This window comes from Panthera tigris, chromosome C1 (assembly GCF_018350195.1).
Source record: "Panthera tigris isolate Pti1 chromosome C1, P.tigris_Pti1_mat1.1, whole genome shotgun sequence".
NCBI classification, from domain to species: Eukaryota; Metazoa; Chordata; class Mammalia; order Carnivora; family Felidae; genus Panthera; species Panthera tigris.
Genome location: NC_056667.1, coordinates 40,065,243 through 40,090,489, shown reverse-complemented (window position 1 = coordinate 40,090,489; position 25,247 = coordinate 40,065,243). Strand labels below are relative to the sequence as shown.

General features: G+C 36.4%; 1 protein-coding gene across 4 annotated transcripts in view; it reads left to right on the top strand.

Moving 5' to 3' along the window:
- FAF1 (Fas associated factor 1) overlaps positions 1–25,247 on the top strand; it is a 524,128-nt gene that overhangs the window by 404,398 nt on the left and 94,483 nt on the right. For all 4 annotated transcript variants that reach the window (XM_007077228.2, XM_007077231.2, XM_007077229.2 and 1 more), the window contains 2 exons: positions 2,060–2,196; positions 7,440–7,528. In XM_007077228.2, coding sequence (XP_007077290.1) covers positions 2,060–2,196; positions 7,440–7,528 — 226 coding nt within the window. The remainder of the gene's footprint in view (positions 1–2,059; positions 2,197–7,439; positions 7,529–25,247) is intronic.

Sequence of the window (25,247 nt, the reverse complement as noted above, 5' to 3'; positions counted from 1 at the left end):
TCACTTTGTTGTTTTTTATAGTTAATTGAACAGCTAACGTGCCTTTGAAGGCTGTATTTCTCTTGAATACACTTTGTGAAGTTTTGAAATGTGTGTTGTGTATTAATTTAAACTCAAGAAGTTACCTCTATTTTCATAATTATTTTCCCTTCTAGCTCGTTTTCATAAAATGACAATTTGGGAAGTACACAATTTCCAGGCAAATTGTCTTGAAATTGAATACTTTAAACAACTAAGCTAACCAGCGTGTCTGCCTGCTTTCTCTCTTTTCTCCTTCCTTCCTTCCTGGCTTCTTTCTTCCCTTCCTTTTTTGGGGGTATCCTGTTCAGGTAGTATTTAATACACTTGTGAGGCTAGTGCTATGATGGGCATCTACTGTGATATCCACTTAATCCATTGGTGTGAAAGCAACAAGGACTTATTTTCTCCCTTTTGTAAAGAATGACATTCCAGCTGTTTTTTGACATTTTTAAATTCAGAGGTTGCCAACAATCAAATCAGGGTCAAGATATACCTCAAATATTTTAGTAACAGCAGAAAGAAAAATGACATCCTAACGTTCTAGTGTCTTGATCTACACATCTCCATTGATGAATTAAAACTATATGAGTGTGAAATTTTGTACTGGAGGCTTAGGCTGCTTGAGCACCTTTTATTGTATAATAGTTCTGGAATGTGAAGATCTGAATTTTCATGGGAGCACTGATATTTCATGGCCAACAATTGATTTCTTAGGGCCTTGTCATTTCAAATTGCCATGAGATCTGGTTATTGCTGCTCTAAATATATATATGAAACTGCCTCCCAGTGAACTTATTGCTGTGGTGCTAACTTGCATTGACACTCTTGCTGACAGCTCTCGTGGCCCTTAACATGGTCTACTTCCTGTAGTCACAGCACAGGTTTTGTGGAGGATTCAGCCTAAATTTCTGGAATGAATTTCTATAGACAAGAGATATATGGGCTTTAAAAATTAAGAGGTTTGATTCTGTTTTGAATTTGGATATCAAATGAATCTGAGCACATGACATTTTAATGCCGTTTGTCTTTTCAAATAGATTTACCTTCTAATGCATGTGACAACAGGATTTTGCTCATCAGCTAGAACATACATTTCAGAGGAGTTGTTACCTAAAATATTATCATAAGGCATAAGAAAACACACGATTTAAGTTGCCTTTCATGAACATAATTAAGAATTAATAAGCCAGTACCAGTGGCTAGTCCCCAGAATTTCCACTGTTTTGCCTTTTGTGACCTGTGTTATTAAAAGTCCATTATTTTTACAGACTTTATTAAATTGGATCTTATTAAAGCATTCTATATTTGCATTTGGTCTTTCATAATTCATTATTATTATGACATTTACTTTTTACCATCAGATCTGAAAACATATCATAAGCTACCCTTTTCTCTTGAAAGAAATGCTAATTTCAAACAGTCCTCTAATAGAAGAGAAAAGCTTTATCAGTTTTTTCATTTATTCCAGATCGTGTTAAGAATACTAATGCTAGACTTCAGTATGCTAATATCTCTGAGCTTTTTTGGTCAAAAGCTTAGAATTATTATTTTTATCTCATGGTAAGTATGAAACTAGAAGGCCCACTACTACTGGAAAAAACACAATTCTAAAGTACAATTCTTGATTCTAAAGACTTGTGAAAATGTTGCTAAATCCTGTTTAGTCTAGGATGCTGCCAGTCAATTTAACTTTGTACCACATGGTATTTGTCCTATTTAAGAATTCTTTCCTCTTAAAATTCATTTTGTTTGTTTTTCTCATTGTTTGGGGCAGTATAGCTTGCAATGTTTAAGACTAAGAATCCTATTCTCTCAGCCTCCAGCCAGCATTTAGGGCTTGCTGCCTGCTTTCCTGTATGATAATTATTTCTGTATCATTTAAGATATTGTTGAAAACTCTGTATAGCAGGACTGTATGTACTGATAACAGACAGGCTATTTGTAACATAATTAGTAAAACAGTGAGTTTTTTGTTGGGGAACTAGTAAGTTTATTAAACTCCAAAATGAAATTGACTTTGACTTTTGTCTCATTTTAGATTTCTGACAATGTGCAATAGACATTTTGGCAGTGTTGTGGCACAAACCATTCGGACTCAAAAAACAGATCAGTTTCCACTTTTTCTGATTATTATGGGAAAGCGTTCATCTAATGAAGTGTTAAATGTGATACAAGGTAAAGTACCTGTCACAAAGGGAGTAGAGTGTCTTCTTGTGTATGAGATAACCTTATAATATTTACCATCAAAGTTGAAAGTAATTCTCTATATTGGTGAACATCTTTGTATTTTAAAACATAGAATATCCTAAAAAAGAACATCTTCAAAAAGTACAGGTTCTATGAAAAATGAAATACGCTGCATTAAATTCCAACAGAAATTTCTTTTTTTTTAATTTAAAAACATTTTTTTAATGTTTATTTATTTTTGAGAGAGACAGAGTGCCAGCAGGGGAGGGGGAGAGAGAGAAGGAGACACAGAATCTGAAGCAGGCTCCAGGCTCCGAGCTGTCAGCACAGAGCCCGACGTGGGGCTCAAACTCATGAACTGTGAGATCATGACCTGAGCTGAAGTCAGACACTGAACCAACTGAGCCACCCAGGTGCCCCACCAACAGAAATTTCTTAATAAAATTGTACAACCCTTGGGACATAGCATAATCATGTTAATTGTTCAGAACTGCTAAATTCTCCAACAATTAAGTCATAATCACTTGTCAAACATGACATTTTTTATACATATATTGATTTCTTGCTGTAATGTTGATTAATTGAAAGAAATGCTGATCTTTAGTTATCTAGAAAAGCCAGTGACTGGGTATTATAAATCAATTGTTCACACAGTGGTTGCTGGTACCCCTTATTTGTGTGAATCCGTGTTAGGATACAGTGCTAAGGCATGAAGCTATAGGATGCCTGTAAGTTTAATCACATAGCATACTCTTTACAAACAAAAACAGTGACTGATTTTTTATAAAACTGTTACTGATATACCCCAAGGATTATTATAAAATTATTATTTAGAACATAGCTTAAATTGAAAACCGTATATCTTTCCTATGCCATAGTGAAAAGATGTTTCGCATGCCCCAAGCTAAAGCTTGTGTCTGAGATACTTTCTTTCTTTTTTTTTAAGTTTATTTTGAGAGGGAGAGAGCACTAGTGGAGGAGAGACAGAGAGAGTGGGAGAGAGAGAATCTCAGGCAGGCTCTCTGGGCTGTCATTGCAGAGTCCAATGTAGGGCTCGAACTCACTAACCATGAGGTTATGACCTGAGCTGAAACCAAGAGTCGGTCACTTAACTGACTGAGCCACCCAGGTGGCCCTGAGATACTTTATTTCTACCTGTATTTCAGTTAAAAGTTCTATAGTGGATAATGTGATGTCGGGGCATGGTGTGAATTCTAGTGCCTTTAAAACTCAAAATAAAACCTCTGGTATTTTATGTTTGCTCTGTAACTAAAGCATTGAGTTTCATAAACAATGCTAAAGAAGATCTTCTAGGGGAATGAATTACATAGGGTAAATGGATAATGAAGATAATATTTCATTCCTGTTTTCCCTGTCAAAGGCAGTATTATAATAGTCAGTAGTTCTTAAAATGTATTCCGTGGATCCTGGAGGTCCTCTGGACCCTTTCATTGGATCCGTGACATCAAATTGTTTTCATGATAGTGATAAGACTTTTCTTTTTTGCCTCTTTTTTTTTTTTTATTACTGTGCTAACATTTGCATTGGTGGCACAAAATCAAATTTGTGTAAAACTACTGGCACCTTCACACAAATCAAGGTCATGACCAAAACTATACCAGTAGCATATTCTTTACCTCTATTATGTGCAATTTTAAAATTATTTTATTAAATTTCACCCTTTTTATAGTTTGTGTGACACACGAGAGGTATGGACAACACATTTCTGCTGCATTTCAGAGTACAAAGTTAGTCTCAAAGAAAAACACTTGTATGGTTGCTTGAGCTGAACTAGTCATTTTTTTCTTACAGAACATCATTTTTACTTGAAAATACTGAGAGACAAACTATGCTTAAATAGCCTAGGTATTACTGATAGTACTTGTTGCCACTGATAAAACTTGAGCTTTTAAGCAAAACATTGTCATCCACCATAAAATTGACAGCTTAAATAATTTTCTGATGACATCAGTTGTAAGATTAACAAATGTGATTTTTTGATATCATATAATTAGGTATGTCAATATTGAGGAGAAATGCATAAGTCAGTGAACCAATATTTTCAACATAACCAATGCATGATGTTATAAAATCATGCATAGGTTAAAGATCCATTCAAAGAGCAAGATAGGTCAGTGGATCTTAATATTACAAAATACAAACAGTTCATCAATGGTTTCAAGTTCTTCACATACTTGAAGAAACTTCTACTTGTCAGTTTAGGTGTATCAAAGAATATTTACAATTATCTATTAAAATACTCCTCTCTTTTTCACCTACATATCTATGTGAGACCAGATTTGCTTCATAAATATTAACTAAGACATAAAACAACATATTGTAACTGGTTTAATATACAAGTAAATATGAGAATCCAGTTATGGTCTATTAAGCCGGACATTAACAACATTTGCAAAATGTTAAAACAATACCATTCTTCTTGCTAAACTTTTTCATTTGGAACATAGAGCCATTTTTCATAAAAATGTGGTATTTACACTAACATGTAATGGGTTTATTATTGTTACTTTTAAATGAATTGATAAATATGCTTTAAGTATTTCAACTTTAATTTCTAACACAATAAATGTTGATAACAATAACCCACATAAAAATTATTTGGGGATCTCAAAAGTTGTTAAGGGTGTAAATGAGTTCTGAAAACAAAAGTTTTAAAACTACCGCAATAGGCTATAAAGAAAAAACTTGTCCAGAACTGCATTAATTGGTCCCTTTTCTCTGTCTTGTCCAGTTTGGCAGTGAATCCTTACAGTTAGGTTTGAAGCACAGTTGATAAGCAGGCTTAAGCCTGAAAATGAATGGCCAGTACCCTCCATAAAGAAGTCCTATTCCTAGGCACTTGGGTGGCTTAGTCAGTTAAGCATCTGATTCTTGATTTCAACTCAGGTCACACACAGTTTGTGGGATTGAGCCTGCATCACGCTTTGCACTGACATCACAGAACCTGCTTGGGGTATTCTCTCTCCCTCTCTCATTCAAAATAAATAAACAACATAAGAATTCATATCCCATGCATTGAGTCTTAGTCACTACAGTTTGCAAATAAGAAAGGGAAACTCAAAGATTTGCCCAGTATCAAAATCTGCATTGAAGTTTCTCCAAAACTCTTTCCATTTGTCATACCAATTAATAACTACCAGTGATTGTGTATTCTGTGATAAGGAAATTGATCCTTAGAGAGCTATAGTCAGTCACTCATTCACTTAGTTATTCGCTTACTAAGTGAATAGTTAATTAAGCTCTTGTCATGTGCTAGGCAGTTTCTAGGCACTAGAACATATAGTTTTTAAGTTGTGGAGTTAGGTTAGAACTGTGGCTATAAAACCAACTCTGCTTTCTCACTACCATGGTGTCACACCAAGATAATATTTGTTCTCTAGCTCATTTGTTCAGAGACTAGTGCTGATGTGACTGATTTATTTAGATTGTTTCTTTTACTAAGGACCACAGATGCTCCCTAACCTGCTGCCAGTGGTCATAAGGAAAATAGAGAAAAGGACCGTTGAAAGGTCATGTTAGTCCAGCCCTACTCTAGAATAACACCAGCAAGGATGCTTGCTATTTGTTGTCCCGTTTCATCAATGGGACAAGAAGACCTCCTCTCAGGCCGTGGAGAAAGATGGGCACTTTTGCATGTAGTTTTGAAAGAAAAGAAGAATTGCCAAATCTTTATGTATCCTTATGGATTTCTCTCTTGTAGATGTATCCAAAGCAAGTAACAGGACAATGCATTCAAGAAATGGTGTATATGTGCTTTATGTGCTATACTTTTGTCATGGCATTGGGCAGAGAATAAAATAGCATTAAGGAAAATCAAGCATTTATTTGTTTTTTTTTTTATTTTTTTACTATTTATTTTTGAGAGAGAGAGTGCGCAAGCAGAGTTGGGGCAGAGAGGGAGACAGAGAATCTGAAGCAGGCTGTGTGCTATCAGCACAAAGCCTGACATGGGGCTCAAACCCATGAACCGTGAGATCCTGACCTTAGCCAAAGTCTGACGCTCAACTGACTGAGCAACCCAAGCACCCCAAAAGGAAATCAAATATTTAAATACTCTCTTATAAAACTAATATAACATTGTATATTAACTAACTGGAATTAAAATTAAAACTTTAAAAGATTAAAATAAAATAAAATAAAATAAATAAGTACTCTCATAAAGTTTATAGTATAGTCATTTAAAAGCAGCTGAAAGGGAAAAATATCAGTTGGGCAAAAAAAGAACTCTTTTTTTTTTTTTTTTTTTTTTTTTTCAGAAAATGAATTGCTGTTTGCGTCACCAGAGTTTTTAGTGACAAGAGATAATTCTAAATAAATAGTGTACTGAGATGGCAAAGAGAACAGGCTTTTTGAGTCAGACTCATTTGATTTCAAACCCTGGCCCCACCACTTAATCAGCTTGATCTTGATTGCACAGGTTACTTGAGCTCTCAAAGTCAAAATCATAATGATACTTTCAAAGCATTGTTGTACAGGTTAAATGAGATTATATATATAATCTAAATCTAAATTCTATAGATATAAATAAATATATACTATATACTATATAAATAATATATCTATAATATATTTGTATATAATAATAAATATATAATATGTACTATACTATATATAGTATATAAATATATATTATAATAATATATAAAATGTAAATATATTATTTATATATAAATATATAATATAAAATATATTATAATAAATATGTAACATATACTCTATTGTAAATAAATATATAATCTAAATACTATATATATACTTATATTTTTGCCCAACTGATATATATATATATATATATATATATATATATATATATATATATATAGTATTTAGTCTAATTATTGGCATATAAACAAATGGTAGTTGTTGATAGTATCTTTAAGTACATGCATTTTTCTACCTTGAAAGAACTTCTGATCCTCATGACTTAACCATTCTTCTTCATAGTGCTGAAAAATCTTTCTCATTGAGAGATGGTTCCCTCAAATCTACTGTATTTGAAATTTCAACTGCCTGTATACTGCTTTACTCTTTCACATTGAACATATGAAACTTTTCAATGAAAATGTGAAAGTGTTTTAACTAGATATTAACATAGTAGTCTGCAATTTTTATTAGACTTTAGTTACTCCTTACTGATTAATTCTAGAATGGCTTTCCATTTTATTATAACTTTAATAATGTGAAATTTGGCAATCTCCGTGTGTTGCTAGGTAACACAACAGTGGATGAACTAATGATGAGACTCATGGCTGCAATGGAGATCTTCACAGCCCAACAACAGGAAGATATAAAGGATGAGGTAAGATGAAAGGTTAAGTAGACTTTTAATAGGATTTTGATGGGATAATTTGTCAAATGGAGATGCTTGCCTATGTCATGATTGATAAATAAGGATAATGAAGATGCATTTCCAGATGAACCAAGGACTTTTATACCATTGAGTTTACCTTTCAGTCCTTTCTTTTCATGACCCTAAGACCCAACAATTTGTTTAAATTTATGGACATTTATACTTTGCTAGATTTGGAGTGGTGACAGGAGGTCAATTTGCAAGAAATGAATTCCGAAGCATATTTACAAAAGAAACGAGAGTCCAGGAAATCCTGTGTACTATGTGGTTTTTTCACTCACTTTCAAGATCCTCTTACTCTTTTTAAATATTGAGATTGATTAGGAGTGAACAGATTTTACATTTGAACATATTTTTGAAACACTGGGAGGCTTAGTAAAAGATCTCCAGAATTCTGAATTTCTCAGTCTCTTTAGTATATTCAGTTGGTATAGATGGCATGAGCATGGAACCTCAAATAAAATAATAATAACAGCAATATTGATAATGACAGTAGTAGTCAACATTTACTGAATATTTATAATGTGCTAAGCACTGAGCTAAGAAGTGATCTCAAAACAACCCCATGAGGTTGTATATGAGTCACAGAAACTCTGCCACAGAGTTCTGGCAGAAAACACATGGCAATTTCAAACATGGTTATTTGAGAACAATTTAATAAAAGAACTGTTTATAAAGGTAAGGTCAGGGTTTATGGAAATCAGCAATAGTTAGTACAAACTCTAGGGCAAAGAGGAGCCGTTAACTACCCCTAGGCCTAAATGCGTTAGAGAAGGTGGTATATGGAGAGGACTGTATCTAGTAGAGAGATATAGCCATTGGTGTCCTGGTAGAGAGGAAACCCGGAAATAGCTTTACTTTCCTTCCAAGCTCTGATCTCCTACTAGTACCTCCTACTGACCTAACCCAACCAGAAGCTGAAAATCAAGAGAACCACCCTGGGCAAAAAGCTAGGTGAAGTGTGGATACTGAGGACCAAATGAGAGATAATCTAATACAGATTGGTACTATTATCTTCACTTTTCAGATGAGAATGCTGAAGATCGAAAGGGTTAAGTTCATTTGCCCAAGATCACATGGCTAGTAGGACCTATAATAATCTCAAGTAATCATTACTGCTATATCAGTCAAAAAATTTCTGGGTTTGGAAAGCAGCCTAAAAATTATGAAACACATGCTAGCATTTGTTCGTTTGAGATGCTTATTTCACAGGTACTTATTAAATTATCCCTCCTAATATTTTTAATTGAAAAAATTTTTTTCATAGACAAATAGAGAAAGTTTGATTTCTGAGTAATGATGAAAAGTTTCCAGCTATAGGGAGTACTTTCAATACAATACCCATTAGCTATTACAAATGGAAAACATGTAGACATATTTTTTACTTTATTTGCTTGTCTCTTCTATTAGACTGAGTTTAAGAACAAGAGTTGGGTCATATTCATATTTATAACTGTATCCCCTAACAGTATACCTAGGATGAAGTAAGCACTCAACAAATGTTTGCTAAATGATTGACTAAATGAATACTTGGCAGAATTCACATGAAATAATGTTAGTCGATGGGGCACCTGGGTGGCTCAGTTGATTAAGTATTCAACTTCAGCTCAGGTCATGATCTCACAGTTCATGAATTCAAGCCCCACATCGGGTTCTGTGCTGACAACTTGGAGCCTGGAGCCTGCTTCTGACTCTCTCTCCCTCTCTCTGTGTCCCTCCCCTGCTCGCTCTCTCTCTCTCTCTCTCTCTCTCTCTCAAAACTAAACATTAAAAATAAAAGAAAGAATGTTAGTTGAAAAAAAGAATTCTTCATTATAGTGGTATAAAATCTGATTAACAATTTAGCACTAATTAACAAATACGAAACTTTGGAGTGCTGTAACTAGTTTAGAGTTTTAATACACATTAGGTTTCTTTCATTGCTGGAAAAATGATGTTTGTAATTTCCTTAATAGCCAATGTTTCATTTACTCTAAAGAAAAGGTAATCAGGTATATGGTGGAAAGATGTTTATCTGTTACTCTATAAATTGACAATGACATTTTGAAATAATGAAGTACTGTACTTACTTAGGAATTTGTAATAATAGGTGTGTTGCCGTTCATGATTACATTTATCCTGGAATAGAGGCATTGATTGACAATAACTCACTAAACACATTCTTCAGCCATTTAAATCTTGGTCTCATTAGTACTAGATTTACAGATTATGCTGTATAATAATATGAATGCACTATATTTGCATGCATATTCCCAGTTCATTCTTTCGTCTTAATTTGTGTTCCTCATAATTCATTGGTAAAGAAATTGACTTTAATTCCTTTAATACTGAGCACAAATTTTAATATCAGGGTTACAGGAAAAATCCAAGGCTCCATATAATTGAAATTTTTATTGAAATTTAACTGTAAGAGGTAAGGATTTCTCTTTGTTTTTAGTGTCTTCATGGAAGTTATTATTCAGTTCATAAGTAGAGTTCCTAAGACAAGCTTTTCTAGGTTCAACAACTTGTTTTGGACTATGCATAGATCATAAATGATTTGGTATCTGCTGTGTACGTGACAAGAAACATTGTCCCTTATAATGGCGAATTTGCTTTTACTCTTCAAAAAATTTCAAGTAAGGCTTTATCTTAAGCTTGCAATTATAATCAAATTCATAGACAGGGTTGGGGCACAGCTTCCTAGGCCTGAATTTATGTAAACTTAACTTTGGTTCAGTTGTATCCATTACTTCCCTGATTCCATTGTATTCGTGCAACCAGAGATGCCTATACTATACAAAGCTTTTATTAAATAAAACCAAGCCCAAACATATTCATTCTCTGAATTATTCTTTAATGGCCCAGAATGCACTAACCTTTGTATCACTAATTGTTCTATTTTCTTTTCTTTTTCTTCCAAGATTTTATTTAAATTTAAGTTAGTTATTAATATATAGTGTAGTATTGGTTTCAAGAGTAGAATTTAGTGATTCATCACTTACATACAACACCCAGTACTCACCACAACAAGTGACCTCCTAATGCCCATTACCCATTTAGCCCATCCCCCCACTGACCTCCCTTCCAGCAACCCTCAGTCTGTTCTCTATATTTAAGAGTCTTTTATGGTTTGCCTCCCTCTCTGTTTATATTTTATTTTTTCTTCCCTTCTCCTATATTCATATGTTTTCTTTCTTAAATTCCATATATGAGTGAAATCATATGATACTGTCTTTCTCTGACTGACTTATTTTATCTAAGTATCTTATTTTATCTAAGTATCTTATTTTATCAGAGCATCTCTGACTTAGATACCAGAAGATACTCTAGCTCCACCCACGTTGTCACAAATGGCAAGATTTTGTTCTTTTTGATGGCTGAGGAATATTCCATTGTATATAATCAAGAAGCATACATTATATAAGCCTCTTGTTTTGGTAGAACGGCCTATAGTTTTATTCACAGACACTTTCAGTAATGATTTAGTTTGGTTTTTTAAGTGTTTACTGAGCATCTATCAAGTATATAGCTCCGGGCTCAGTCCTGGGGACAGAGAGGTACTTTGCTGCAATGTAGGCTTATTGACAATGAAGGGATGAGGAGGAGAGTAAATATCACTACATGATAGTAGCCACATCTAAAATCTGTTTTTACTTACAGCCTGGTTCCAAACAATAGATACTTTCTAACATGTAAATAGATTCAATTATTTTCATATGCCCTATTTTCTTTAGCCAGTAGTAATCCAGAAACCTCTGATTATAAAGAGTTTATGATACTTAGTTCCTGGTCTGTTTATTATTTCATTCATTTCTTTGTTCATCCATTCAACAATGTATTTGGAATCCTCAGTGTCATAGGTGCAGGGATTACTTCTTTCCAGATTTTTCTATCTCTTCCTGATTCAGTGTTGGTAGGTTGTATGTTGAAAGGAATATTTTTTTTAGTTTATTTATTTTGAGAGAGAGAGAGAGAAAGAGAGGAGGGGGAGGGACAGAAAGAAAGGGAGAGAGAATCCCAAGCAGGCTCTGTGCTATCAGCACAGAGCCCAGTGCAGGGCTCGATCCTGCAAACTGTGAGATCATGACCTGAGCTGAAACCAAGAGTTGGACGACACTTACCTGATGGAACCACCCAGGCACCCTGCAAGGAATTTATCCATTTCTTCTAAATGATCTAATTTATTTGTATACTGGAATGTAATTGTTCGTAGTAGTCTCTTATGATCCTTTTTGTAATATTGTGCTATCAATTGTAACATCTCCTCTTTCATTTCTGATTTTATTTATTTGAGCCCTCTGTTTTTCTTGGTGAGTCTGTCTAAAGGCTTGTCAATTTTGTTTATCTTTTCAAAAACTCAGCTCTTAGTTTCACTGAACTCTTATTTATTATTGAAATTTAATTGACATAAAATGGTATATTTTATTTATTATTGAAATTTAATTGATATAAAATGGTTTCAGGTATACAACATATTAATTCAATAATTCTATACATTATTCAGTGCTCACCATGATAAATATAGTTACACTGATCTTTTCTATTGTCTTTTAGTCTCCATTTCTTTCTCCTCTGATCCTTACCATTTTTTCCCCTCTGCTAACTTTGGACTTTGTCCTTCTTTTTCTAGTTCCTTGAGAGTAAAGTTAGATTGTTTATTTGAGATTTTTCTTGTTTCTTGATATAGGCATTTATCACCATGAGCTTATCTCTTATAACTGCATTTGCAGTGTCCCATAAGTTTTGATAGGTTGTATTTCCATCTTCATTTGTCTCAAGGTATTTTTTTATTTTTTCTTTGATTTCTTCACTGACCCACTGGTTGTTCAGCATGTTGTTTAAGCACCACATATTTGTGAATATTCCAGTTTTCTTCTTGTAATTGATTTCTAGTTTCATACCATTTCAGTTGGAAAACATGCTTGATATGATTTCAGTTTTTATTAAGATTTTTTGTGTGCCCTAACATATGATTTATCCTGGACAGCATTCCATGTGTGCTTGAGACAAATGTGTATTCTGATCCCTTTGGGATAAAATGTTCTGTATATGTTTCTTAAGTCCATCTTATCTAACCTATCATTTTATTCCAGTATTTCCTTATTGACTTTCTGTCTGGATGATATATCCATTGATGAAATTGGGGTATTAAAGTCCCCTACTATTATTGTATTGCTGCCTCTTTCTCCCTTTTAGGTCTGTTAATATTTGTTTTCTATATTTAGGTACTTCTATGTTGGGTGCATAAATATTTTAAAAAGGATTCTTTATCCAATGTTTTTTCTCCATAGTTAATCCCAGATCACAGAAGATAATAATTTCTTTCATCTTGATTTGTATATTCATTTCATAAATATTTATTGATCTTTTCCTGTGTACTAGACACTATGTAAAGCACCAGTACCACAGCTGTGAGCAAGATAGGGCCACTGGGCTTACAACTCAGGAAGTAATCAGGAAGATAGAGCCCTGGGAGCACCTAGCCAGAGTGAGCTAGACATGCTGTGTAGGCAACTTGACATGGAGGACAGAGAAGGGCTCTTGCATTCTCCATTGTAAGCTATGAGGCAGGTATAACAGGTGAGAATGAAGATAATAATAATAGCTACTCTTCAGGTTCCTGCCACATGCCAACCATAGGTATTTCTCAGTGTAATTCCTAGACTACCAGAATACTTAGCTATCCACCAAGGATTCCAGGCAGTTTGGTATGAATAAGCAATGTAATCAATTTTGTTAACATGTATTTCACATTTTGAAATGTAAAATAAATCGCATTTCATTCATCATATCTGTTTTATAGGCTGCTCATATACAACAAGGATTGCATTGGTTGTTTTATTGAGACAAATTCATTTAACTGGGGCAGTTTACTTTGGCTTCTGAACTATTATGTCATTCACATGTTATTGTTAAACTTATATTCATTTTTCCTTGCTTAAATCAGTTATATTATCTTCTTAATTCCCCAAAATTGACCGTGGCTGAACGACCCTACAATGCAGTAATTGTACTATGAGATATTTACCCAAAGGATACAAAAATTCAAAAGGATATGTGCCCCCCGATGTTTATAACAGCAGTACCTACAACCGCCAAACTATGGAAACAGCCCACATGTCCATCGATTGATGAATGGGTAAAGAAGATGTGATGTGTATATACGCACACACACACACACACACACACACACACGTACAACAAAATATTCCTCAGCCATCAAAAAAAATGAAATCTTGTCATTTGCAAAATGTGGATGGAGCTAGAGAGTATTATGCTAAGCAAAATAACTCAGAGAAAAACAAATACCATAGGATTTCACTCATGTGGAATTTAAGAAATGAAACAAAGGAGCAAAGGGGTAAAAAAAGAGAGGCAGACCAAGAAACAGACTCTAAACTATAGAGAACAAACTGATGGTTACCCGAGGGGAGGTGGGCAGGGATATGGGTTAAATAGGTGATGGGTGATGGATATTAAGGAGTACATGTGTTGTGATGAGCACCAGGTATTATATGAAAGTGTTGAATCACCATATTGTACACCTGAAACTAATATTACACTATAAGTTAACTAAGTGGAATTTAAATGAAAACTCTTTTTAAAAATCTGTGCATGGTTTATAGCAACATTATTCGTAATAGCCAAGAGGTAGAAACAACACGAGTGTCCATAACGGGACAAGGGTAAAAAATAACAACAACAAAAAAAGTGGCATATGCATACAATGGAATACTATTCAGCCTTAAAAATGAATTCTGGTAGAGGCTACAATATCAGATAAATCTTGAAAACATTATGCCAATTCTCAAAAAGAAAAGGGAGATGACCCAAATAGATAAAATCATGAATGAAAATGGAATTATTACAACCAATCCCTCAGAAATACAAGCAGTTATCAGGGAATACTATGAAAAATTATATGCCACCAAACTGGACAACCTGGAAGAAATGGACAAATTCCTAAGCACCCACACACTTCCAAACTCAAACAGGAAGAAATAGAAAACTTGAACAGACCCATAACCAGCAAAGAAATTGAATCAGTTATCAAAAATCTCCCAAAAAATAAGAGTCCAGGACCAGATGGCTTCCCTGGGGAATTCTACCAGAAATTTAGAGCAGAGATAATACCTAACCTTCTCAAGCTTTTCCAAAAAATTGAAAGGGAAGGAAAACTTTCAAAGTAATGAAGCCAGCATTACTTTGATTCCTAAACCAGACAGAGACCCAGCAAAAAAAGAGAACTACAGGCCAATTTCCCTGAGAAATATGGATGCAAAAATTCTCAGTATACTAGTATCTCAAGATACTAGCCAATCGAATTCAACAGCATATAAAAAGAATTATTCACCATGATCAAGTGGGATTCATTCCTGGGCTGCAGGGCTGGTTCAACATTCACAAATCAATCAATGTGATACATCACATTAAGAAAAGAACCGTATGATCCTGTCAATCGATGCAGAAAAAGCATTTGACAAAATTCAGCATCCTTTCTTAATAAAAACCCTCGAGAAAGTCGGGATAGAAGGAACATACTTAAACATCATAAAAGCCATTTATGAAAAGCTCACAGCTAACATCATCCTCAATGGGGAAAAACTGAGAGCTTTCCCCCTGAGACCAGGAACACGACAGGGATGTCCACTCTCACCACTGTTGTTTAACATAGTGTTGGAGGCTCTAGCATCAGCAATCAGACAACAAAAGGAAATCAGAGGCATCAAAATTGGCAAAGATGAAGTCAAGCTTTCACTTTTTGCAGATGACATGATATTACACATGGAAAACCCGATAGACTCCACCAAAAGTCTGCTAGAACTGATACATGAATTCAGCAAAGTCGCAGGATACAAAATCAATGTACAGAAATTGGTTGCATTCTTATACACTAATAATGAAGCAACAGAAAGACAAATAAAGAAACTGATCCCATTCACCATTGCACCAAGAATCATAAAATACCTAGGAATAAACCTAACCAAAGTTGTAAAAGATCTGTATGCTGAAAACTATAGAAAGCTTATGAAGGAAATTGAAGAAGGTATAAAGAAATGGAAAAATATTCCGTGCTCATGGATTGGAAGAATAAATATTGTTGAAATGTCAATACTGCCCAAAGCTATCTACACATTCAATGCAATCCCAATCAAAATTGCACCAGCATTCTTCTCGAAGCTAGAACAAGCAATCCTAAAACTTGTACGGAACCACAAAAGACTCCAAATAGCCAAAGTAATTTTGAAGAAGACCAAAGCGGGAGGCATCACAATCCCAGACTTCAAGCTATACTACAAAGCTGTAATCATCAAGACAGCATGGTTTTGGCACAAGACAAACACATAGACCAATGGAATAGAATAGAGACTCCAGAATTAGACCCACAAAAGGATAGCCAACTCATCTTTGACAAAGCAGGAAAGAACATCCAATGGAAAAGACAGTCTCTTTAACAAATGGTGCTGGGAGAACTGGACAGCAACATGCAGAAGAATGAAACTAGACCACTTTCTTACACCATTCAAAAAAAACCCACCTCAAAATGGATAAAGGACCTGAATGTGAGACAGGAAACCATCAAAACCCTAGAGGAGAAAGGAAAAAACCTCTCTGACGTCAGCCGCAGCAATTTCTTACTTGACACATCCCCAAAAGCAAGGGAATTAAAAGCAAAAATGAACTTTTGGGACTGCATGAAGATAAAAAGCTTCTGCACTGCAAAGGAAACAATCAACAAAACTAAAAGGCAACCAAGGGAATGGGAAAAGATATTTGCAAATGACATATCGGACAAAGGGCTAGTATCCAAAACCTATAAAGAACTCACCAAACGACACACCCAAAAAACAAAGAATCCAGTGAAGAAATGGGCAGAAAACTTGAATAGACACTTCTCTAAAGAAGACATCCAGATGGCCAACAGGCACATGAAAAGATGCTCACATCACTCCTCATCAGGGAAATACAGATCAAACCCACACTCAGATACCACCTCACACCAGTCAGAGTGGCTAAAATGAACAAATCAGGAGACTATAGATGCTGGAGAGGATGTGGAGAAACAGGAACCCTCTTGCACTGTTGGTGGGAATGCAAACTGGTGCAGCTGCTCTGGAAAACAGTGTGGAGGTTCCTCAAAAAATTAAAAATAGACCTATCCTATGACCCAGCAATAGCACTGCTAGGAATTTACCCAAGGGATACAGGAGTGCTGATGCATAGGGGCACTTGTACCCCATGTTTATAGCAGCACTCTCAACAATAGCCAAATGATGGAAAGAGCCTAAATGTCCATCAACTGATGAATGGATAAAGAAATTGTGGTTTATATACATAATGGAATACTACGTGGCAATGAGAAAGAATGAAATATGGCCTTTTGTAGCAACGTGGATGGAACTGGAGAGTGTGATGCTAAGTGAAATAAGCCATACAGAGAAAGACAGATACCATATGTTTTCACTCTTATGTGGATCTTGAGAAACTTAACAGAATACCATGGGGGAGGGGAAGGAAAAAAAAAAGAGGTCAGAGAGGGAGGGAGCCAAAGCATAAGAGACTCTTAAAAACTGAGAACAATCTGAGGGTTGATGGGGGGTGGGAGGGAGAGGTGGGTGGTGATGGGTATTGAGGAGGGCACCTGTTGGGATGAGCACTGGGTGTTGTATGGAAACCAATTTGACAATAAATTTCATATTAAAAAAAAAGAAAAACATTATGCCAAGTGAAATAAGTCACAAAAAAAAAAAAAACACAATTGGGCAAGCAAAATAAAAGGCATCCACATTGGAAAGGAAGAAGTAAAATTATCTCTATTCAAAAATAATATGATCTTATATTTTGAAAACCCTAAAGATTCTACACAAATAGACTGTTAGAGTATATTTGGCAAAGTTACAGAATACCAAATTTAAAAATCAGTTGTATTTATATACACTAGCCGTGAAGAATTTGGAAAGGAAATTTAGAAAACAAATTTCATTTACAACTGCATCAAGAATAATAAAATACTTAGAAATAAATTAACCAAGGAGACCCAAGCCTTGTATACTGAAAACTACAAAATACTGCTGAAAGAAATTAGGAAGACCCGAATAAATGGAAATACCTCCCCTGTTCACAGGATTGGAAGACTTAATAATGTTTAGATGACAACATTATCTAAAGCTATCCATAATGCAATGCAGTCTTAGTCAAAATCCCAGGGACATTTTTTTGCAGAAATAGAAAAACCCATCTTAAAATTCATGTGGAACCCCGAATAGCCAAAACAATCTTGAAAAAGAAGAACAAAGTTGGAGGAATCACATTTCACAATTTCAAAACTTATCAAAAACCTATGGTTTCAAAACAGTGTGGTACTAGCATAAAAGATAGACATAAAGACCGATGGAATAGAAAAGAGAGCCCAGAAATGTACTCATAGGTATGGTCGGTTGGTTTTCAACAAAGGCCCCAAGACTATTCATGAGGAAGGAACTGTCTCTTCAATAAATGGTTTGGGAAAACTAGATACCCAGATAGGAAAGAGTGAAGTTGAACCCAAATCTAGCACCATATACAAACATTAACTCAAAATGGATCGAAGACCTAAAACTATAAAACTCTTAGAACATTATACAGATAAAAATCTTCATGATTTTGTCTTAAATATGACACCAAAAGCACAGATAACATAAGGAAAAAACAGGTAAGTTGGGCTTCATAAAAATTAAAAACTTACTGCTGTATAGAAATGCAACAAACGTTTCTGTACACTGATTTTGTATTCTGTGACTTTACTGAACATGTGTGTCAGTCCTAGCAGCTTTTTGGTGGAGTCCTTCAGGTTTTCTGTGTAGAGTATCATGTCGTCAGCAAATAGTGTAAGTTTCACTTATTCCTTGCCAATTTGGATACTTTTTGTTGTCTGATTGCTGTGGCTAGGACTTCCAGCACTATGCTAAACAGAAGTGGTGAGAGTGGACATCCCTGTCTTGTTCCTGATCATAGAGGTAAAGCTCTCAATTGAGGATGATATTAGCTATGGGTTTTTCCTATATGCCCTTTATTATGTTGAGGTATGTTCCCTCTAACCGTACTTTGTTGAAGGTTTTTATCATGAATGGATGTTGTACTTTGTCAAATGTGGGGGGGTTTTTTTGCATCTTTTGAGAGGATCATATGATCCATAAGAATCATATGATTCTTATCCTTTCTTTTGTTAGTGTGGTATATCTTGTTGATTAATTTGTGAATAGTGAACCACCACTCTTGAAGCCCAGGAATAAATCCCACTTGATCATGGTGGGATTATTTTAATGTACTGTGGATTCAGTTTGCTAGTATTTTATTGAGAATTTTTGCATCCATGTTCATTGAGACTATTGGCCTGTAGTTGTCTTTTGTAGTGGAGTCTTTGTCTCCAAAGACTTTTGGTATCACAGTAATGCTGACCTCATAAAATGAATTTGGAAGTTTTCCTTCCATTTCCATATTTTGGAATAGTTTGAGAAGTGTAGGTATTAACTCTTCTTTAAATGTTTGGTAGAATTCCCCTGTGAAGCCATCTGGCCCTGGACTTTTGTTTGTTGGGAGATTTTTTATTACATATTTAACTTCTTTGCTGGTTATCAGTCTATCAAACTTTCTATTTCTTCCGATTTCAGTTTTGGTAGTTTATGTTTCTAGGAATTTATCCATTTTTTTCTAGGTTATCCAATTTCTTGCCATATAATTTTTCATAATATTGTCTTTTAATTGTGTCTGTGGTGTTGGTTGTTATTTCTCTTCTGTTATTTTCAATAATAGCCAAATTATGGAAAGATCCCAAATGTCCATTGACTGATGAATGGCTAAAGGTGTGGTATATAGATACAATGGAATATTACTCAGTCATAAAAATGAATGAAATCTTAATAGTTGTGGTAACATGGGTGGAGCTAGAGAGTATTATGCTAAGGTAAGTAAGTCAGAGAAAGACAAATACCATATAATTTAACCATACGTTTTACAAAACAAGTGAACATAGGGGAAAAAAAAAAGAGAGAGAGAGAAAGGGAGGGAGAGAGGCAGACCATGAAACAGACTCTTAAGAGACTCTTATGGAGAACAAACTGATGGGTTACTGGAGGGGAGATGGGTTAAATAGATGATGGGTCTTAAGGTGGGCACTTGGGATGAGCACCAAGTGTTGTAAGTGATGAATCACTAAATTCTACACCTGAAACTAATATTGCAGTGTTTGTTAACTGGCTGGAATTTAAATAAACACTTTTAGGAAAAAATTAAAAACTTTTATGCTTCAAAGGACACTATTGAGAGTGAAAAGATAACCCACAGAATGGAAGAAAATACTTGCAAATCATATATAAAAAGGGTTTAATATCCAGAATATATAATGAACACCCACAACTGAACAACAGAAGCCAAGCAGCACAATTCAAAATTGGGCAAAGATTGAATAGACATTTCTCTGAAGAAGATTCTCAAATGGCTAACAAGCACAAGAAAAGGTGCTCAACATCATCAGTCATTAAGGAAATACAAATCAAAACCACAAGGAGATGCCACTTCATATCCAGTAGAATGGCTAAAATCAAAAAGAATAGAAATCAGAGGTTCCAGAAGATGGCGGCGTAGGAGGACGCGGGGCTCACAGCGCGTCCGGCCGATCACTTAGATTCCACCTACACCTGCCTAAAGAACCCAGAAAACCGCCAGAGGATTAGCAGAACGGAGTCTCAGGAGTCAAGCGCAGACTAGAGGCCCACGGAAGAGGGTAGGAAGGGCGGCGAGGCGGTGCGCGCTCCACGGACTGGCGGGAGGGAGCCGGGGCGGAGGGGCGGCTCGCCGGCCAAGCAGAGCCCCCGAGTCTGGCTGGCAAAAGCGGAGGGGCCGGACAGACTGTGTTCCGACAGCAAGCGCGACTTAGCGTCTGGGAGGTCATAAGTTAACAGCTCTGCTCAGAAAGCGGGAAGGCTGGAGGACAAAGGGAGGGAGAGCTGCTGAGCCCCCGGACGGCAGAGCTCAGCTTGGCGGGGAACAAAGGCGCCAGCGCCATCTCCCCCGCCCATCCCCCAGCCAAAATCCCAAAGGGAACCAGTTCCTGCCAGGGAACTTGCTCGCTCCGCGCAAACACCCAACTCTGTGCTTCTGCGGAGCCAAACCTCCGGCAGCGGATCTGACTCCCTCCCGCTGCCACAGGGCTCCTCCTGAAGTGGATCACCTAAGGAGAAGCGAGCTAAGCCTGCCCCTCCAGCCCCCGTGCACCTTGCCTACCCACCCCAGCTAATACGCCAGATCCCCAGCAGCACAAGCCTGGCAGTGTGCAAGTAGCCCAGACGGGACACGCCACCCCACAGTGAATCCCGCCCCTAGGAGAGGGGAAGAGAAGGCACACACCAGTCTGACTGTGGCCCCAGCAGTGGGCTGGGGGCAGACATCGGGTCGGACTGCGGCCCCGCCCACTAACTCCAGTTATACACCACAGCACAGGGGAAGTGCACTGCAGGTCCTCACCACGCCAGGGACTCTCCAAAATGACCAAACGGAAGAATTCCCCTCAGAAGAATCTCCAGGAAATAACAACAGCTAATGAACTGATCAAAAAGGATTTAAATAATATAACAGAAAGTGAATTTAGAATAATAGTCATAAAATTAATCGCTGGGCTTGAAAACAGTATACAGGACAGCAGAGAATCTCTTGCCATAAAGATCGAGGGACTAAGGAACAGTCACGAGGAGTTGAAAAACGCTTTAAACGAAATGCAAAACAAAATGGAAACCACAATGGCTCGGCTTGAAGAGGCAGAGGAGAGAATAGGTGAACTAGAAGATAAAGTTATGGAGAAAGAGGAAGCTGAAAGAAAGAGAGATAAAAAAATCCAGGAGTATGAGGGGAAAATTAGAGAACTAAGTGATACACTAAAAAAAAATAATATACGCATAATTGGTATCCCAGAGGAGGAAGAGAGAGGGAAAGGTGCTGAAGGGGTACTTGAACAAATTATAGCTGAGAACTTCCCTGAACTGGGGAAGGAAAAAGGCATTGAAATCCAAGAGGCACAGAGAACTCCCTTCAGACGTAACTTGAATCGATCTTCTGCACGACATATCATAGTGAAACTGGCAAAATACAAGGATAAAGAGAAAATTCTGAAAGCAGCAAGGGATAAACGTGCCCTCACATATAAAGGGAGACCTATAAGACTCGTGACTGATCTCTCCTTTGAAACTTGGCAGGCCAGAAAGGCTTGGCACGATATCTACAGTGTGCTAAACAGAAAAAATATGCAGCCGAGAATCCTTTATCCAGCAAGTCTGTCATTTAGAATAGAAGGAGAGATAAAGGTCTTCCCAAACAAACAAAAACTGAAGGAATTTGTCACCACGAAACCAGCCCTACAAGAGATCCTAAGGGGGATCCTGTGAGACAAAGTACCAGAGACATCACTACAAACATAAAACATACAGACATCACAATGACTCTAAACCCATATCTTTCTATAATAACACTGAATGTAAATGGATTAAATGCGCCAACTAAAAGACATAGGATATCAGAATGGATAAAAAAACAAGACCCATCTATTTGCTGTCTACAAGAGACTCATTTTAGATCTGAGGACACCTTTAGATTGAGAGTGAGGGGATGGAGAACTATTTATCATGCTCCTGGAAGCCAAAGGAAAGCTGGAGTAGCCATACTTATATCAGACAAACTAGACTTTAAATTAAAGGCTGTAACAAGAGATGAAGGAGGGCATTATATAATAATCACAGGGTCTATCCACCAGGAAGAGCTAACTATTATAAATGTCTATGCGCCAAATACCCGAGCCCCCAGATATATAAAACAATTACTCATAAACATAAGCAACCTTATTGATAAGAATGTGGTAATTGCAGGGGACTTTAACACCCCACTTACAGAAATGGATAGATCATCTAGACACACAGTCAATAAAGAAACAAGGGCCCTGAATGATACATTGGATCAGATGGACTTGACAGATATATTTAGAACTCTGCATCCCAAAGCAACAGAATATACTTTCTTCTCGAGTGCACATGGAACATTCTCCAAGATAGATCATATTCTGGGTCACAAAACAGCCCTTCATAAGTTTACAAGAATTGAAATTATACCATACATACTTTCAGACCACAATGCTATGAAGCTTGAAATCAACCACAGGAAAAAGTCTGGAAAACCTCCAAAAGCATGGAGGTTAAAGAACACCCTACTAACGAATGAGTGGGTCAACCAGGCAATTAGAGAAGAAATTAAAATATATATGGAAACAAACGAAAATGAAAATACAACAATCCAAACGCTTTGGGATGCAGCGAAGGCAGTCCTGAGAGGAAAATATATTGCAATCCAGGCCTATCTCAAGAAACAAGAAAAATCCCAAATATAAAACCTAACAGCACACCTAAAGGAAATAGAAGCAGAACAGCAAAGGCAGCCTAAACCCAGCAGAAGAAGAGAAATAATAAAGATCAGAGCAGAAATAAACAATATAGAATCTAAAAAAACTGTAGAGCAGATCAACGAAACCAAGAGTTGGTTTTTTGAAAAAATAAACAAAATTGACAAACCTCTAGCCAGGCTTCTCAAAAAGAAAAGGGAGATGACCCAAATAGATAAAATCATGAATGAAAATGGAATGATTACAACCAATCCCTCAGAGATACAAACAATTATCAGGGAATACTATGAAAAATTATATGCCAGCAAATTGGACAACCTGGAAGAAATGGACAAATTTCTAAACACCCACACTCTTCCAAAACTCAATCAGGAGGAAATAGAAAGCTTGAACAGACCCATAACCAGCGAAGAAATTGAATCGGTTATCAAAAATCTCCCAACAAATAAGAGTCCAGGACCAGATGGCTTCCCAGGGGAGTTCTACCAGACATTTAAAGCAGAGATAATACCTATCCTTCTCAAGCTATTCCAAGAAATAGAAAGGGAAGGAAAACTTCCAGACTCATTCTATGAAGCCAGTATTACTTTGATTCCTAAACCAGACAGAGACCCAGTAAAAAAAGAGAACTACAGGCCAATATCCCTGATGAATATGGATGCAAAAATTCTTAATAAGATACTAGCAAATCGAATTCAACAGCATATAAAAAGAATTATTCACCATGATCAAGTGGGATTCATTCTTGGGATGCAGGGCTGGTTCAACATTCGCAAATCGATCAACGTGATACATCACATTAACAAAAAAAAAGAGAAGAACCATATGATCCTGTCAATCGATGCAGAAAAGGCCTTTGACAAAATCCAGCACCCTTTCTTAATAAAAACCCTTGAGAAAGTCGGGATAGAAGGAACATACTTAAAGATCATAAAGGCCATTTATGAAAAGCCCACAGCTAACATCATCCTCAATGGGGAAAAACTGAGAGCTTTTTCCCTGAGATCAGGAACACGACAGGGATGCCCACTGTCACCGCTGTTGTTCAATATAGTGCTGGAAGTTCTAGCATCAGCAATCAGACAACAAAAGGAAATCAAAGGCATCAAAATTGGCAAAGATGAAGTCAAGCTTTCGCTTTTTGCAGATGACATGATATTATACATGGAAAATCCGATAGACTCCACCAAAAGTCTGCTAGAACTGATACATGAATTCAGCAAAGTTGCAGGATACAAAATCAATGTGCAGAAATCAGTTGCATTCTTATACACTAACAATGAAGCAACAGAAAGACAAATGAAGAAACTGATCCCATTCACAATTGCACCAAGAAGCATAAAATACCTAGGAATAAATCTAACCAAAGATGTAAAAGATCTGTATGCTGAAAACTATAGAAAGCTTATGCAGGTAATTGAAGAAGATATAAAGAAATGGAAAGACATTCCATGCTCATGGATTGGAAGAATAAATATTGTCAAAATGTCAATACTACCCAAAGCTATCTACACATTCAATGCAATCCCAATCAAAATTGCACCAGCATTCTTCTTGAAACTAGAACAAGCAATCCTAAAATTCATATGGAACCACAAAAGGCCCCGAATAGCCAAAGTAATTTTGAAGAAGAAGACCAAAGCAGGAGGCATCACAATCCCAGAATTTAGTCTCTACTACAAAGCTGTCATCATCAAGACAGCATGGTATTGGCATAAAAACAGACACATAGACCAATGGAATAGAATAGAAACCCCAGAACTAGACCCACAAACGTATGGCCAACTCATCTTTGACAAAGCAGGAAAGAACATCCAATGGAAAAAAGACAGTCTCTTTAACAAATGGTGCTGGGAGAACTGGACAGCAACATGCAGAAGGCTGAAACTAGACCACTTTCTCACACCATTCACAAAAATAAACTCAAAATGGATAAAGGACCTGAATGTGAGACAGGAAACCATCAAAACCTTAGAGGAGAAAGCAGGAAAAGACCTCTCTGACCTCAGCCGTAGCAATCTCTTACTCGGCACATCCCCAAAGGCAAGGGAGTTAAAAGCAAAAGTGAATTACTGGGACCTTATGAAGATAAAAAGCTTCTGCACAGCAAAGGAAACAACCAACAAAACTAAAAGGCAGCCAACGGAATGGGAAAAGATATTTGCAAATGACACATCGGACAAAGGGCTAGTATCCAAAATCTATAAACAGCTCATCAAACTCCACACCCGAAAAACAAATAACCCAGTGAAGAAATGGGCAGAA